Genomic DNA, 14,810 nt, shown 5'->3' with positions numbered 1-14,810 from the left:
ACATTTCACTAAACAAATCTTGTTACCGTATTCACGAGTGATATACCTGGAAGGCGTCAGAGAATGGTCGTATGTGTGGTATTTTAGGGTTTCACCTTGTATGTTCGCGAGGCGTCATCATGAGTCGCGTGGGCTTTGTTCTAGCGTTGTTACTGCCACGTAGAATCGAAACGGTCAGCGTATAAGAAGATGAAAGGTAGTCCTAGGTGAGAATGCTAACCCATGTGCGAAAGTAGGCCGTACGATATTGTCGCCCATTCTGAAACCTAGGATCGACGAGTTTGTAGGTCGTTCAGCGTTTTGGAGATGAAACACGACGACGCTGTACCGGCCAAATGTAGCAAGAAGGTTCATAATCGTCACCTGCAGCGGGACCCAAAATAGTGTCAGGTAAGAACTGTTTCGCTGGACCACTGGGTGACTTTCCGTAGGGGGTTTGTGCACGTTCTAGAGGCCTCGAACACAGAAAAGAGGCTCACATCGATTTTTGATTGGCTGAAAGCCTCGTATTTGTGCTTCTGGGCGTCAAGGAACGCTCCTAGACTGCTACGGAAAGTCACCCAGTCCGTGAGTCTCTTGTCCTTTTCTGCAAACAGAAGTCTGCTTTTACAGCGCCGTCGTAGTACACGATAAGTATGCCATATTTCTAACTGGCTATGTGCACTCAGAGAGGATATGGATGAGCCTACTGTCGCTAAAGAGAGATGCAGAACTCGTCAAAAGAACACGAGTCATCTGTACTTATAACCACGTGTGTGGCCGGTTCTGCAGAGAACAAAAGTGCGTGCAAGTCTCGCGTCCTGAAGTCGAACTTCCGTAAGAAGATGGAACCGAGCCATGCAGCAACGCTTGAGCATTCGGCGCCGTGGAAGGGTCACCTTATTGGCGCCTTATAATATGGAGCAGCGCACAGTCTCTGCAAAGTTTGATGTTAGCAGAAAGCATCAATGGTGCTGGACGCATCGTCTGAGCGTAGGGGGTACGAGCAGCACGACAATGGTCAAAAAGGGAGACATGATAATCGGCCGCGCTGATAGTCAGTAGAAGTGCATAGCCAACGATTCTCCGTTCCGATGGTAGGCCAGAATGAGTCCGTAGTGTCCCCAGAAGTTCTGATGATGGACCTTGATGGACTTGTCGCTAGAAAAGGGTCCTGTGTTACGAAAATGTCAGTAAAGGTGGCTCCTGCGGGCATTCCAGCAAAGTCTTCGATAGTTCCCAAGATACCTCAACGATGAAATGAGATCACAAGGAAAGAAGCATGTGAGAAAGAGTGGGAGAAACGCAGAGATGGACGCGTCCTGGAACTTGAAAGCAGAGTCGAACGGAGGAGTGGCGACAAAAGAAGTCGGCAAGTGCCGGACGATCGAAAGAGGCAGTGTTTGTAATCACGTGGTGCGCGTTATTGTTCGACTTTGTCTCCCGATGGTGTGGCCCAACAACTTGCTCGCGGGGAACAATGCACACTCCCAAAAGGCAGAGGACAAAGGACAGCGGCACAGCGCGGCATGGTAACCCGCCCTCTGTTCGACGCGATATACAGCGAGCGCAACTTTGTCCAATTGTCTTTTCATCTCCTGCTTCTTTCCTCGACCCCTCCACGCCGCTTTTACCTCACACATCACGATCGCCGCCTGTCATTGTCCACGCCTTCTCTCATAACACTAATAATCCGTACGTACCGCCCCTCCTCCTCTTTTCTTCCCGTCTGAGACCCCTTTCTCGTTACTTCGTATTCTTTTTTTCTTACTACGATGTCCTTCACCCTTCCACCAACGCACAACACTCTCGACGCCTCTGACCGCATCCGCTTGATGCGCTCTACTCGCAAACTCGGTCGTCTTCTCGGCGTGCAGCCTATGCTCGTCGACCGAGACGCCGACTCTCCCCCTCAACCTTTTCATCAACGGTTCCACTCTGACCCCGGCTTCCAACGTTCGTCGAAGCGGAAGGGACGTATCTTCAACGTCTCCCCGCGCCACACTCCTTCGCCCGACTCTACGAAACAGACGAGCCTCATGCTGTCCCATGTTTTCCCGGATTTTTCTCCTTCTTCGACTGAATCTGCTTCGTCGTCGCCCGATGCAACCCCTTCTCCAAATGCATCTATTCTATCGCTCCCGTTAGCCACTCCGAGGTCGAGTATGGACCAGCTCCCCCTTCCCCTCTCGTTCTCTAAACGCGGAAGGTCGCTCGATGTGCCGCATCCGCTCGTACTACAACTCCATCCTGCGTCCTCCTCCGTCGACATTGATGCTGGCTGTAATAATCTCAATACTTCCGCACCCACCGCTCGCCCTTCAGATCTCGCCGGGCGCCGTTCCGAGTCCCCCCTTCGCACTCCATCCGACGACCCAGCCTCTTCATCTTACCCGTTCTCGTCCTCGTACCCTTCCTCATTACCTATCCCAGATGAAGATGAAGATTCCGACTCCGACATCGAGTTCGCCCAGACCATTCTCGGCACTGCTCAATCCTCTCCGCGAACTCACTCCCACGCAAGATCCCAAAGCGATGACTTCTCCTCCAATTCCATGCAGCGAAGGTATCATCGCCAGTTCTTGAAGCTCGAACGCACCCTTGGAGCTGGTGTTCCGCAGGAGTTGGTTTTCAGGAATCGGAGTGCCAGTCAGGATAATGTTCGTGGCGATGGGAGAGGTTCAGGGCCTGGGAAGGCCAGCGCTGATGGTTCTTTTGGTTTCATGAAAGGGGATGTCGAGCGGAGCGGAGCAGATGAGGTATGGTTAGATGGCGGTATGGTCTGTGGCGGCAGTGCCCCAATTGTTCGACGTACGCGCATTCCATTCGTTTGAACTCTTTCTTCTAATCTGACATTGTATGTCGTTCACGCGTTTAGCCACCACCGTCTCGGCTATCACAGCTGCCGAGTCTGGTTCGAGAGGTGCAATTGATGGCCATACGCCCACCACCGCCACACTCCCAGGCGACGCCACCTTTCCCACTTTCACCACCACAGCACCAACACCTCTCCCCACGCACAACACCTTCGCGTCGCCTTCCCCTCCTCAGACTCCTACATCATACTTCACCCCACCCACCTCCCGCTCCTCCACCCCACTCTCTACCAACGAAAGCCTCGATCTCCGCTCGCGTCCAACCTCTCGCATTGTCTCCGTCCCTCAGCGTTCATCCTCGAGCAGAAGGTCAGACTCTCAATCTCGCTCCTCATCAAACTATAGTCCGTTCCAGGAAGCTACTGCTATCGCGAATGGGAACTTCAGAGGACCGGGCGTTGCGTTCGTGAGACCGAAGGTCGAATCGCCCTCGCCCTCTCGCTCGGCGTCACCTTGCCCGAGATCTGCCTCCCTTTTCCCGCTGGCGAACACGCAATTGTTCGGCGGAGATTACTCGAAGGAATGCTCGACTTGGGTGCAACCGTCTTCGAGTGGGAGGTCGAAGGGGAAGACGAGTCAGAGGACGGCATTTGATGGGTCACGCGTGCGGTCGTTTCCTCCGGGCAGTCTTACCGATGTTGATCTCAGGCCTTTGCTGGTTGACGATGGTGTTTTGCCTTCGACTGTCGACGATACTGTTGTGCTATCGCGTCGAGATGATGCATGGATCGAGGTGAGGGGCGGTATGAGTGGGAGAAGGATCGATGATCGATCTCGCATTTCGGAAGAGGCAGCGCTGAAGGAGGTGAAGAGGATGATGAGGGAGGACGTCGTTGGTCGCAGCGGACGCTCAAGTGAAGAACGAGGCGGGAGTGGACATAGTATGCCCGGGACGTTTAGCGTTCGCGAGACTCCGAAGGATGCTCCTATCACACGCCAGACTTCAACCGCCGCGACTGAAGTCAAACAACGGAGAAGGCGAAGCTCATCCGTTAATAGCGTCTTCACATCGGCCTCTGCGTCGCCTTCATCGGTGTTCACACTCGTATCCCCCCATTCTCCTCCGAAGGCGTCTACCCCCCGCCGTGTCGACCTCCCACTCGCCGTCCCGCCCACGTCAACCTCTACACCGACAAAATCACAAGTACCCCGTTCGACGCACCCTTCTCCTTCACTCTCCGCATCGGCCACCCTTTCCAACACCCCACTTAAATCACACAAACCTTCCAGATCCGTGTCCTCCAGTACCACTACCGCTTCCACCACGCCTTCTTTCCACAAGTCTCTTGCTCGGATCCCGAGCTCGCTCCGGCTCTCGAAGAAGAAATCGAAAGTGGCCTTGCATCAACTCCAGTCCAGTTTCGGAGAATCGTCCAGTTCGAATTCTAGCGATGCAGAGAACACGATTCACGCCCCTGTCATCCCACCTGTACCCGCCCTTCCCACCGGGCTCAACAAGTTCACTACCGCCGGACGAGCCAGTCGCGACAGGACGACGCCTTTCGTCATGGTTGATGCTAGTGCGAGCGAGACTGAAGCGGAGGGTACGGATGTCGAGACGCATGTGGCGAGGACGGTGCGTGCGGGACAGGGATACATGATTGGTTCGGGACCGCGGGCGCCGGAGGGGGAGAGGTGGGTCGGGGAGTGGAACGTGAAGGATATTTCGAGCGTGCAAAGTGCGTTGAGGAGGCTGAAGTGAGTTTGTGGAGTGGGGCCGCTGTCGTCGAGGTGCGTTTCAATTTTTTTTCTGGGGGAGCGTTCAGCTGGTTTAGTCTTCAGCGGCATCTGATTCGTGATTTGTGGTTTTCAGATCCGTTGTTCCCTTTTTGGTCATGCTTGCTTGGACTTTTCGTCGTCGTTCTGGCGGCCGCTTTTTCCGTTTGTTTGGTATCTTTCTTCCTCAGTCTCATCTTCCGTCTTCCATCTTCCATCATCGTTCTCAGCATCGTTCTCGACACATCATTCCATCTCCACTCCGTTGTATTGTTGTTTGCCGTTGCATTCTCCTGACCCTGTATTATGCCCTTCCTCTCGCCTCCAGCATCCATCCCATCTTCCCAAATACACTACTACGCATACTTTAATTTGCTCAATTTTCTCTATTGCCTTCTCGTTCTTCCTCCTTTGGTTCCTACTCCTGCTTCCTCCATCTCGTCTCAAAACTGTAGCTCTGGCCTAGCTCTGCCTTCGCGTCCTTGGACTCTCGACATCATCACGTACAAACGACTGCGTCGTCCCATCCTCCTTCACGTTCATAACGATAAATACTCTTCATTCTCTTTCCGTCTTTGATGCTTTATATACTTGGTCAGTTACGCACATACTGTATTTGGATGTCTCCTGGTTCTGTATCGTTATACCTAAATGTTCTTTGCATACGTGTACCCGTGGAGATCGCCGTGCTCTTCTCTGTCCGCTCCCTGTGTCTGTACCTAAACGCCTTACACCTTACACCTAACTAGTCATAAATGCGCGCTGGTGCGCTTGCTTACTGTCATGATCGATCTAGCAGTCCCCGGCCTGTCTGATTTCTGGTGTTATAAGTGATGCGCTGAACGAGTTGTCGGCCCTTACCTCGCGTCTGCATCGACCCTTCCTTAGCTGCTACCTGCACATACAGTTGACAAGATGTTGGTGGAGATGCGTAGATGGGGCTTGAATGCCAATGGGGAAAGCAATATTTCACTTCGACCGCACCAATTGAAAGCCTTACCTTATAAGAGTACGCGGCTATGGTCATAACCAGCTCCTCTCCTCAACCAATCCCATTGATCGAGAAGGAATCCCCGCAAATAAATAGGGACGGCGTGCTGCTTATTACTTGCTCAGAGGCGGACGAGCGGAAGCATCATTTTGATTGATGAAATAGACCAGGGACAAAATATCTCGTATGGAATCTGACTGCGTAACATAACGGGAGCCTCGCGAATTCACAGAGTCAAGAAAGCGTAGATCAGATCGCAGAACAGTATTTTTTGACTAAGACTAAGAGCGCAGATGAGACGCAGAAGACTTGGGCTGAAAAGCTTCAGTTATACAATTGCGATATGCTAAAAGAGGGAATTGTCGATAGCGGTCAGAACCAGCAAAGTTTTGCATGATGAAGACGAAGGCGTACCAGGCCGTACTCAGTTCTCGTCAAACCGGTAAAGTATCCTCCTCATACCCTCATCGCTCTTCAAAGCCTCCTCATCGCTCTGTGACAGGGGCTGCCACTTCCATCCAGGTCGTCCGTGAACCATACGATGAAACACCTCCCGCTCCCTCTCTTGATCAAACCGCAGATCGATCCCTCTCTCCACGATGGTCTGCAGTATGAGAAATTCGGAAGGTCCTGTTGAACTGGTATCGAAAGCCGCGCCAACTAATAGCTGAGGTGAAATTGGAAAAGTTGCTGTGATACGCCTAGACTCTCCAAAGTCGATCAGGAAAGGGAGCATTCCCAGTGCACCAACGCGGCTGCTAGTTGGGTAGACGCCCATCAACTTCTTGATCTTCGTCACCTTCTCGGGGCCGACATCGAAGTAGGATCTCGTAGCGGCATCGAGATCGTTGAAAGATCGAAAAGTGCCGGATTGGATGCGGAAGAGTGTGGCGGGGCTGCGGTCGGTGGTGTCTTCCACATTTTCGAAGCGAGGTGAGATGGAGAGCAGGAAGAAGTGATTGGACCAGTCGAAGGTGGTGAACGAAACCGAACGATTGATGCGAAAGTGATCCATGACCTTGCTGGAAACGTATGTATGGATAGCGCCTTCGTAAGCCTCCCAGAAGTCTCGAGCCAGAAGGTGGATATGGACCGACTCCCTGCCAGCGATGGAGTCGGTATTCAGTCCGTTTGCACTTTGAGCCTCGCGGCAGATTGTTCTACATATGAATCTCAGTAAGTGAATCAGTCGAACCAAGATCGAGGCCGATCTGAGGAAGTTAAAAGACGTGCTTGTGGGAGCTCCACGACTCGCGCTCGCAGGCTTTGCTGCAGAAAGAGACCAGTCGACAACCCTTACACACGCGAAATGGTATACCATCGGACGGTTTGTCACGACAACCCGCACAACCGTCACGCTTGCTTGCAATTCGATAACCGGGCATCGTGACGATTATATAGATTTCTACGAGGGTGATAAATACGGCGAGGTCAGCGGAATACACTGTAGATAGCGATGTTAGAACACCCACGAGGAGTATTTGATGAACTATGTGGAGGATATCGTAGGCCTCTCGTGGAGAGTAGGAAACGAACGATCGAGTCAGACTGTCGTCCGAGTGGAAAGCGAAGGGAATACTAGGCAAAGACTCGAGAGCGTGGACCTTATATGTGCGATGTGAAACTTCTTTGTGAGATATGCGAATCAAAGATGGCGGATCTCGGAGTCCTCTGTGAAAATGACAGAGGAAGGAAGACGACAAAGACAGACAGAGCCAGAAACCGCTGACAGACTACCGTCATGGGTCCATGTGTAGACCCTTGCCATCGTGCTGTTAAAAAAGGTCCACAACCAAGAGAGACAGAGATTAATGCATGTAAATGAAGAAGTAATGCGTGCATAAGACCAACAAGCAAACAGGGTTCGTCCTTGTTCGTCGTTGTTGCAGACGACACGCAAACGTTCATCCAATTTTCACCCCTATTGTCGTTTCGGCATTTTCCGTTGACAGCACTACTCCTGTGGCGTTGTGGCGCTCCAAATCTACTTCCCAGTTTACGCATAACAGTATATCAAGGAACAGAATACAAGACACATACAACATGAAGATACTGAATAGCTGCAGGTTATCTGCAAGAACTATGTGGGAAAAGATATGGTGCCTAGGAACGAGACAGATATGAGAACGATCAGTGAGTGTGTATCTATCGTGATGTTTAGCACCCATGCACAGTTATTATCGTAGTGATCATACTTACTTTCAGGATGTCAGAAACATTATACTGACGCCTCGAATACCGGACGTACCGGTACAACGCCTCCCAACTCGTCGCCCACCTTGGGATCAACACCGTCGCTGGTTAACGGCGTCCATTCCCATCCAGCCTCTCCCTTCATCATATAATGTATAAATTCACGGTCTCCATCTCCGACCACTCGAGAATCCCATCCTTTGGCCACTAGTTTCTGCATAGTTGAGAATGCCGTCGGGGAAGAAGGTTGAATTGGAAGGTCTGCCTCTTCCGCGACGCTCTTCCAGATAGGCCAGAGTATCCTCATGCTCACGGAGTGTCCTGCATCGAACACGATCATTATCGTTCCAACGACTTCTTCTTGGTTGGCGGTGGGGACATTGTGAGCCATTTCCTGCACGTGCTGTACCTCGAATGGAGAAAGGCACAGGATAGACCTCTCCTCGTCGCGAAGATCGCTGAAAGACCGCATTCTCTCTCCTCTCAGGCGGAAAGCCGTGCTTGGATTTCCGTCGTGGGCTGACAGTCGCGAGAAACTTGGAATTAGGGTAAGGTGGAGGAAATGATTTGGCCAGTCGAAGGTCGCAAAAGAGAGCGAAGGAGAGGACTGTATGAACCGTATGATGGTATCTCTGACCCATACCGCGAGAATGGATTGGCGGTATGCGTTGAACCATTCGCGAAGAAGGCGATGAACACGGTCTCGCTTGCTAATCTCCATCGGAGTATTCACGTCTGGAGTTCGAGCCTTTTGCACGAGGAGGCAGTTTTCTCTACATACACAGAGATTGAGGGGGAATTAGGCGACAGTTAGTGGGTGACGGAGGGCGGTACGTACCTGTGGTATTTCCACGCTTGGCGTTGACATTCTTTGCTACAGAATGAAATCTCTTTACAGCCCTTGCAAATAGGGAAAGATGACCCTGAGGGTGGTGTACGAAAGCAATTTCCGCAGGGATCCTGTTTACTGGCGAATCGGCAATGTGATATGCTGGACATATTTAAACCGCCTGCTGTACTGTTCACGTACCGTAGGATACTTAGTAATGAGGTATTGTGATAATCTGAGAAAAAACCTTACCGGTTTTCGTGGATGGTGCGCGACAGATCAGACAATCTAACGCGACGTGCTGAGGTTGGGATGGTAACAGGGAAAGGAAAAGCTAAGTGCCCAGGAGCTGGATATAGCGTTCTGAGACAAGAACACAACAAGGCAAGACCTGGCAAGGCGTTTCTACATTCTGGATAGGAGGCGCATCTGAGCAATGTTATGTAAGACAACTACCGCAACAACGTTGAGTGGCGTTTGGACTGTGGCACCTTCAGCGGATTCCCAATACTCCCAAGTCGAACTGTATGACAGCATAACTCTGAGAGAAATCCTCAAGACGATACAATACTCCATAGAGGGTATGAGAAGCGTACTGGGACCTACGTATGGAGTACAGGATCTTATTGCACAACGACTACGAAGTGACCACGAGATATGCTCAGTTACCTTCCATCAGCAAAACCCGGAGGCGTCTGACGCGTCTGACGGCTCTGACCGAGCGGTTTTCAGACCCCGTCAGACGCGTCAGACGCTTCAGATTTCAGACGCGCCGTCAGACCCGTCAGACCCGTGCGCAAATCTCCGTCAGATCCGTCAGAGGCTTCAGTGGCCCCCTCACGCGATGGTCTCACTCACTTGCACTCACAGAGTATTGTAGAACTCAAGATTGGCTTCTTTCACGTTCATAGAGTCATGTACAGGATACATAATCAAATAGTAAACCCCCAACAGCATGATATAGTATACATCTGAACCTCTTCAAATATGCACTAATAGGCTTCGAGGGTTGAGCACAACAAACGTACCAAAAAAGTGTTCCACGACATGTCTCTGAACGGCTAGGCACTGCACGTTCTCAGTGCATAGGCTGCCAGAAAAAGGTAGGGGGTTGATGTGTACGATATGGTATCGATAGTGAGTTGGCGAAAGGAAATGATGAGACAAACTGAGACAATATGTGAGCAGAAGGGTGATGCAGCGAGAACCGAATAACGCACTGGCATATCATCCGTACCATCCCACCATCTCCCATGATATAATATTTTGCTAGTCTCTCGATACTCATTGAAAAGAAGACAGACCGTCTTGACTCAACGTGCAGTCATCGCGCTCCGAGGCGTTGAGGGGCTCCGAGCCCAGCCAGATTGAAAGTTGTGAGGTCTTAGAGCAGGGCTTCAGCCGTAAGAGATCTATAGAAACCTATATTCTTGCAGAATTGAGCCATGTAGGAAGGTGGGAGGTGCAAGGGAAGGTAAAGAGGGCGGTAGAAGTCGACGCGCTCAAGAGACGAAGTGGCTCTGACGTCTGACGGCTCTGATGGCTCTGACGCGTCTGACGGGAATTCGGTCGGTCCGTCAGAGCCGTCAGAGCCGTCAGACGCCTCCGGGTTTTGCTGATGTCTTCTTTGCGAGGCAGTCATTTCAATACTGTAATGGCTCTTGGACCACCTCTCGATATCACGTCGTCTCTGTACACAGATAGCCACCAAGGAAAAAGAATACGAACAAAAAAGTATCATAATGCTCGAACGTCTAAATCAACATAACGAAAGTCATTAACCCGTCTCATGCGTCCAACCCTGCTCACATCACTATCATCAAACTTCATGAACCCCGACGCCTGACCCCTTTTCCCCTACACTCCCATCGCTCACGGACTTCTCGTCGATGGGGCCCTCGTAGTGGTATCCGGTTCCGATGCCGAGGTTTGATGGTGGTGAGACCTTGCAGATGAGCCAGAAGGCTGCGAATGAAACGGAGAGGCCTGTATGCAGTAGCGGAATAGGCGACGCGTCAGTGTAAAGTGTCGGAATACGGGCAGAAGCGGTCAAAAAGGAGTGACACGAGCAACGTTGTGAAGGATGTAGGATAGACGAATTGAACGAAAAATGACTAAGATGAAGAAGGACCGAATCAAATTTACGCACCGACAAAGAACGCGATGTTATATATCTTGACCCAAGAGTTATACGCCGTCGCGTCTTGGACGCTCATGATGAACCCGGGCATGGTGGGGAAGACACCGATGACCCACGCGAGTAGTGCACGCCAGTGGAAGCCATGCCAGTACCTGTCTCATCAGAAGGATATCGGCACAACGATATGGGGGAGTATCGCGTAACAACAAATTCGGAGGGAGTACCACACATGGTACGCCACACAAGAAAAGAAACACGAGGACGAAGAATGTTAGAATGCCATTGGTCACGGTAGGTGGAAGTCATGGACTGACCAGTAGATGGAGGTCTCATCGCCAATGTAACAGTCTTCGAGCTTGATGATGCATCTCCTCACCAAGAGATAGTCGGCGAGCATCACACCCGTGTAAGGTGCCACTGGACGTTCGATATACCAATAGTGTGCGAGTTAGTATCAAAAACAGAGGAAACGACGAGCTAGGGCCAGAAAACGACGTACAAAAGATACCGAACCCGCTCAAGACAGTCAAGAATGTTGCAGCGTTGGAGAGATATTGCCACGGATTCGAGACCAGACCGAGGAAGGCGAGGAGATAGGCGCCACGACGGATGTTCATGTATTTTCTGATGTTAGTGATATTAGCACGGTAAACAAGGTGGGAGATGTCGCTCCGTTGGCATTGAAAAGAAAGGCGAGGATACGTACGGGTAAAGACCGCTAAAGAACCCGATCGTGTTAGAATCTGGTGCGAACGGATATATAAAGCGAGAAGGTTACGCACGCCATGTCCATCCCAGCACTGACACTGTTCAAAACAATACTGATCCCGAGCTGAGCGCAGACGCATCCGAGGCCTGCGAAGAAGCTGGAAAACGAAAATATCAACTTCGGCCTTACATAGTGAGTGTAAGGAAAACGGTAACGTACACTGCACAACGAGCTACAAATATCAAGCGTAGACAGATGAAGGGAAGTGATGAAGTTGAGCATACCCTCTGCATAGAAGAAGAAATGCAATTATTTACCTCTCGGAGAGTCGTTACTGTTAATGACGACAACGATCAGCATCATCTGCGTAAAAGCGAGCGCTGTGGACAAAGAATATACGCACTAGAAATCCATGATCTCCCCCAACAGCTCGAACGGCTCCCAAATCGTGCTTCCTAGGATCTGTTGTCCGCACGAGGTGACAATAGTTCCTACGGTTCCGGTGACGATGATGGTGAAAGGGCTATTGATGAGCTCGTTAGCGATTTGATGGAACGATGATAGTCCAAGGGGGGTTAGCTTACGCAGCGGCCATCTGGGACAAAGTCGGTGCGTCTGTACATCACACAATACAAAGTTAGAATACGAGTCAGTCTATGACCTTGACCCACACATACAAAGGGAAGTTGTTCAGAGAAAAAAAATGAAGTACGTACAAGGTCGATCGGCATATCGTGTCCAGTCAGATTGGCCAAGTGTTCCGCCGCCCCTACAACATGTATAAACGTTAGTTATTGTTTCCGAGTGAAAGGTGCCGAATGACGAAAAGAGGGGGGAGGGAGGCATAGGACAGAGATGACATAAATGATAGAGAATAGACGTACCATGAACCGAGGATAGACGTGATACCGAACATCATTGACCTTGAATATCCGAAGTCAACTTCGCCGAAGCACTCTCAAACTCAAAGAAAACGTACCAGCCAATACTCCCATGAGCCGGGTTGCCTGCCTCTTTAAACAACGGGCCAGGTCCTCCGGCGTTGGAGACGCCCCACGCGAGGAGACCGATGAGCCTGCGCAACGATCAGCGAGAGAATGAAGAAAGTGATGAAAGCGAACGAAGGTCAACTCACGTTCCACCGAACAAAACGCTCGAGACGATGAACGGTTTCTGAAGCCTCTCGGGTGGGATCTTCATGATCGCGATGAAGAAGATGTAGTAGATTCTGTTATTACGCCAAGGCAGATGCGCGGTCAGACTACACGTCTTAGGTATAGGATAGCGGAAAAAGGAGAGGCGCACATCATGCCAATCAAATCTTTCGTGTAAAGCACACCGCCGGCTAGAGTTTGTTCCCTATAACATGTATCACCATGAGCGTCACGGTCAAGGCATATATTTAGGGAAGTACGGGGTGGGATTTTCGCAGAGGGGAGATGAAGAAACGCGTACATGTGTGCAAACTTCGGAATGATAGCCCCGATCGTGACCTATCCAAGTCAGATAATCAGCACTCGCGTGACCAACAGCACCCTCCTCGGCATCCCACAATTATCGAGGGGAAGAATAGAGTGGCGAAGATGGCAACGATCCACGTACCCGCATGGCTGAAAGAAATACGTGTGTATGTATGAGCGGGAGTGAAAACGATGAATAGACGAGGTCGTGAAGATGTGCACGCACCTTGACCACCCCAATATGCTTGCAAACCGTCCCAGCTACGCAAGTCAAAGTATTTCTTAGTTCGCTCGTACGACGTGAACAAGAACATGACAGGGCCTTACAAGATTGTCCTGCAAAACATGCGCACACACTAAGTTAGTACAAGAGGAATGATGAAGAAGTGAAGAGGAAGAGACGTACGTGAACGTCCGGATGATGACGGGGAAGTATGCGCCCCTGCAAGAAATAATAAAGATATAATTAGCATCGCAGGGACATGAACGCTCAAATGCACATAACTCGAAGAGTGATATATCGCGGACAAGTGGTCCATCGGGAATTGGTCGATCGGCGGGAAGTCGGAAGATGAAGAATAATGATTGCAAGGGGATAATGGAAAAGAAAACGTACCTCATTCCCCATGTGAATCGCGAGGAGACGGTGAAACCGATGTGGTGCCTACAAACACACGAAATGGAGTCAGCGATTCCCCGATCCTATCCACGTCATCTACACCAGCTCTTTTGCTTGCATTCCATCTGCTGCCAACTTTCTCGACTAATTTGAACCTCTCGCCGACCCAGACGTTTCCAAACCACAACACAGTTCTCCAACTACCAAGTTTAAAAGACTCACCTCTCGCCCATCCATCCACACGCCACACTCAGAAAACCAGTTGCCACAGCTCCAATGACCAACGCCCCAATGGCTTGTCCTGCCGTCAGTCCATACGCAAGCAGCGTGGAACCCGTAGTGTAGGCTGAGATACACATGCCGGAGATACACCAGTAGATGAAGAAGGACCAAATCTTGTAGGTCCGACGTTCAGCGGGCATGGGGATCAAGTCGCGGTTCGTCCAGTTCTATTCGGGGGAAAGGTAAAGATAGAGCAGAGTACGCAGCAATATGGAATGAATTGGGAACCATTCGTGAGTATACCGTGCAGGAAATGAGGATGAAGGTCAGGACTTGAAGAGAGACAAAGAGAACATACGTCATTCTTGTAGTCCGCATCCTTGTCAATGGGGACCTCGATCCGCTTGAGCAACCTCTGAAACGCCGTGGGATGAGACTCCATGGTTCGTCAACGATCCCAAAGTGCGGGTCTATTGAGTAGAGTGTTCAGCTCCAAGACCATAAAGAGAAGAACGGACGTCTGCGTACAAGTCGTGAGAAGTAGAATCGGCAGGGAGAGAAGATTAAACGATCCAGGGGAGTCCTCGGCCGCCTGCACGAGATATCTGCCTTATGATAAGTCGAGCGCTTCGACTGAGCATACCGTGCGGGAAGCCTCCTGCCTGCAACAGGAACGATAACGACTCCGTTCAACGCAGACAAGGCTGGACTCGAATTTGAACGAGATAGCATTCAGACATCCTCTCAATCGACGAACGGCCAGCGGCGTACGTTTGCTTGTAATATATATGGCATAGGAGAATACTGGGCGTGGAGAGATAACTGTGAAATACCAGAAAATGCCGTCGCCGTTGGAAGGAACGATAAACCTCGAGCGATTATTTCCAACCTCAATCATGACGTGGCGGAAGCAAATCATGTTCCAAATTAGGATTCCAGCGCAATCCATCGCCCAAAACGGCCAAAATCAACCCGGACGGGGCTCTTCGGAATCCCCGCCGTGCTCCCTTGCCTGTGGGCGGTGGCGTACGTTTCTTTCCTTCTCCCCTATCCCGCGTCTTGCGTGGTCATAAGCT

At 50.9% G+C, this 14,810-nt stretch overlaps 4 protein-coding genes across 4 annotated transcripts; 1 reads left to right on the top strand and 3 right to left on the bottom strand.

The window, feature by feature from the left end:
• Nucleotides 1-4,096: 4,096 nt before the first annotated feature.
• Nucleotides 4,097-5,064, top strand: STEHIDRAFT_141027 (uncharacterized protein). Its single transcript, XM_007307148.1, has 2 exons — nucleotides 4,097-4,586; nucleotides 4,669-5,064. The coding sequence occupies exon 2, from the start codon at nucleotides 4,691-4,693 to the stop codon at nucleotides 4,940-4,942; it is 252 nt and encodes an 83-aa protein (XP_007307210.1). The 5' UTR covers nucleotides 4,097-4,586; nucleotides 4,669-4,690; the 3' UTR covers nucleotides 4,943-5,064.
• A 771-nt stretch (nucleotides 5,065-5,835) lies between these two features.
• On the bottom strand, nucleotides 5,836-7,209 carry STEHIDRAFT_123636 (uncharacterized protein). Its single transcript, XM_007307147.1, has 3 exons — nucleotides 7,035-7,209; nucleotides 5,977-6,967; nucleotides 5,836-5,908 (listed from the first exon to the last, which is right to left on the bottom strand). The coding sequence occupies exon 2, from the start codon at nucleotides 6,881-6,883 to the stop codon at nucleotides 5,987-5,989; it is 897 nt and encodes a 298-aa protein (XP_007307209.1). The 5' UTR covers nucleotides 6,884-6,967; nucleotides 7,035-7,209; the 3' UTR covers nucleotides 5,836-5,908; nucleotides 5,977-5,986.
• Nucleotides 7,210-7,780: 571 nt separating this feature from the next.
• STEHIDRAFT_133145 (uncharacterized protein) lies at nucleotides 7,781-8,754 on the bottom strand (the record flags this gene model as incomplete). The annotated part of the gene is made up of 2 exons (XM_007307146.1): nucleotides 7,781-8,528; nucleotides 8,594-8,754. 2 exons carry the CDS (start codon nucleotides 8,752-8,754, stop codon nucleotides 7,781-7,783), a joined length of 909 nt encoding a protein of 302 aa, XP_007307208.1.
• Nucleotides 8,755-10,230: 1,476 nt separating this feature from the next.
• STEHIDRAFT_123633 (uncharacterized protein) lies at nucleotides 10,231-14,561 on the bottom strand. Its single transcript, XM_007307145.1, has 24 exons — nucleotides 14,263-14,561; nucleotides 14,093-14,204; nucleotides 13,735-13,961; nucleotides 13,510-13,557; nucleotides 13,300-13,335; nucleotides 13,221-13,229; nucleotides 13,120-13,154; nucleotides 13,036-13,043; nucleotides 12,889-12,926; nucleotides 12,739-12,792; nucleotides 12,569-12,661; nucleotides 12,413-12,508; nucleotides 12,318-12,356; nucleotides 12,150-12,202; nucleotides 12,018-12,048; nucleotides 11,837-11,956; nucleotides 11,751-11,767; nucleotides 11,653-11,665; nucleotides 11,507-11,590; nucleotides 11,431-11,442; nucleotides 11,224-11,348; nucleotides 11,039-11,141; nucleotides 10,734-10,876; nucleotides 10,231-10,570 (listed from the first exon to the last, which is right to left on the bottom strand). The coding sequence occupies exons 2-24, from the start codon at nucleotides 14,174-14,176 to the stop codon at nucleotides 10,404-10,406; spliced, it is 1,635 nt and encodes a 544-aa protein (XP_007307207.1). The 5' UTR covers nucleotides 14,177-14,204; nucleotides 14,263-14,561; the 3' UTR covers nucleotides 10,231-10,403.
• Nucleotides 14,562-14,810: the final 249 nt, after the last annotated feature.

This window comes from Stereum hirsutum (genome assembly GCF_000264905.1).
Source record: "Stereum hirsutum FP-91666 SS1 unplaced genomic scaffold STEHIscaffold_12, whole genome shotgun sequence".
NCBI classification, from domain to species: Eukaryota; Fungi; Basidiomycota; class Agaricomycetes; order Russulales; family Stereaceae; genus Stereum; species Stereum hirsutum.
The sequence above is the reverse complement of the archived record's forward strand: the minus strand, read 5'-3'. Positions and strand labels throughout refer to the sequence as shown.

What these genes read in the sequence shown, in the direction of transcription:
- STEHIDRAFT_141027 (XM_007307148.1), top strand. Translation starts at nt 4,691, where the DNA reads ATGCTTGCTTGGACTTTTCGTCGTCGTTCTGGCGGCCGCTTTTTCCGT.
- STEHIDRAFT_123636 (XM_007307147.1), bottom strand. Translation starts at nt 6,883, where the DNA reads ATGGTATACCATTTCGCGTGTGTAAGGGTTGTCGACTGGTCTCTTTCT.
- STEHIDRAFT_123633 (XM_007307145.1), bottom strand. Translation starts at nt 14,176, where the DNA reads ATGGAGTCTCATCCCACGGCGTTTCAGAGGTTGCTCAAGCGGATCGAG. An exon ending in ATTCCGAAGTTTGCACACAT is followed by an intron (nt 12,793 to 12,888) that starts GTACGCGTTTCT and finishes TACATGTTATAG; the next exon opens with GGAACAAACTCTAGCCGGCG. An exon ending in ACGTCTATCCTCGGTTCATG is followed by an intron (nt 12,203 to 12,317) that starts GTACGTCTATTC and finishes TACATGTTGTAG; the next exon opens with GGGCGGCGGAACACTTGGCC.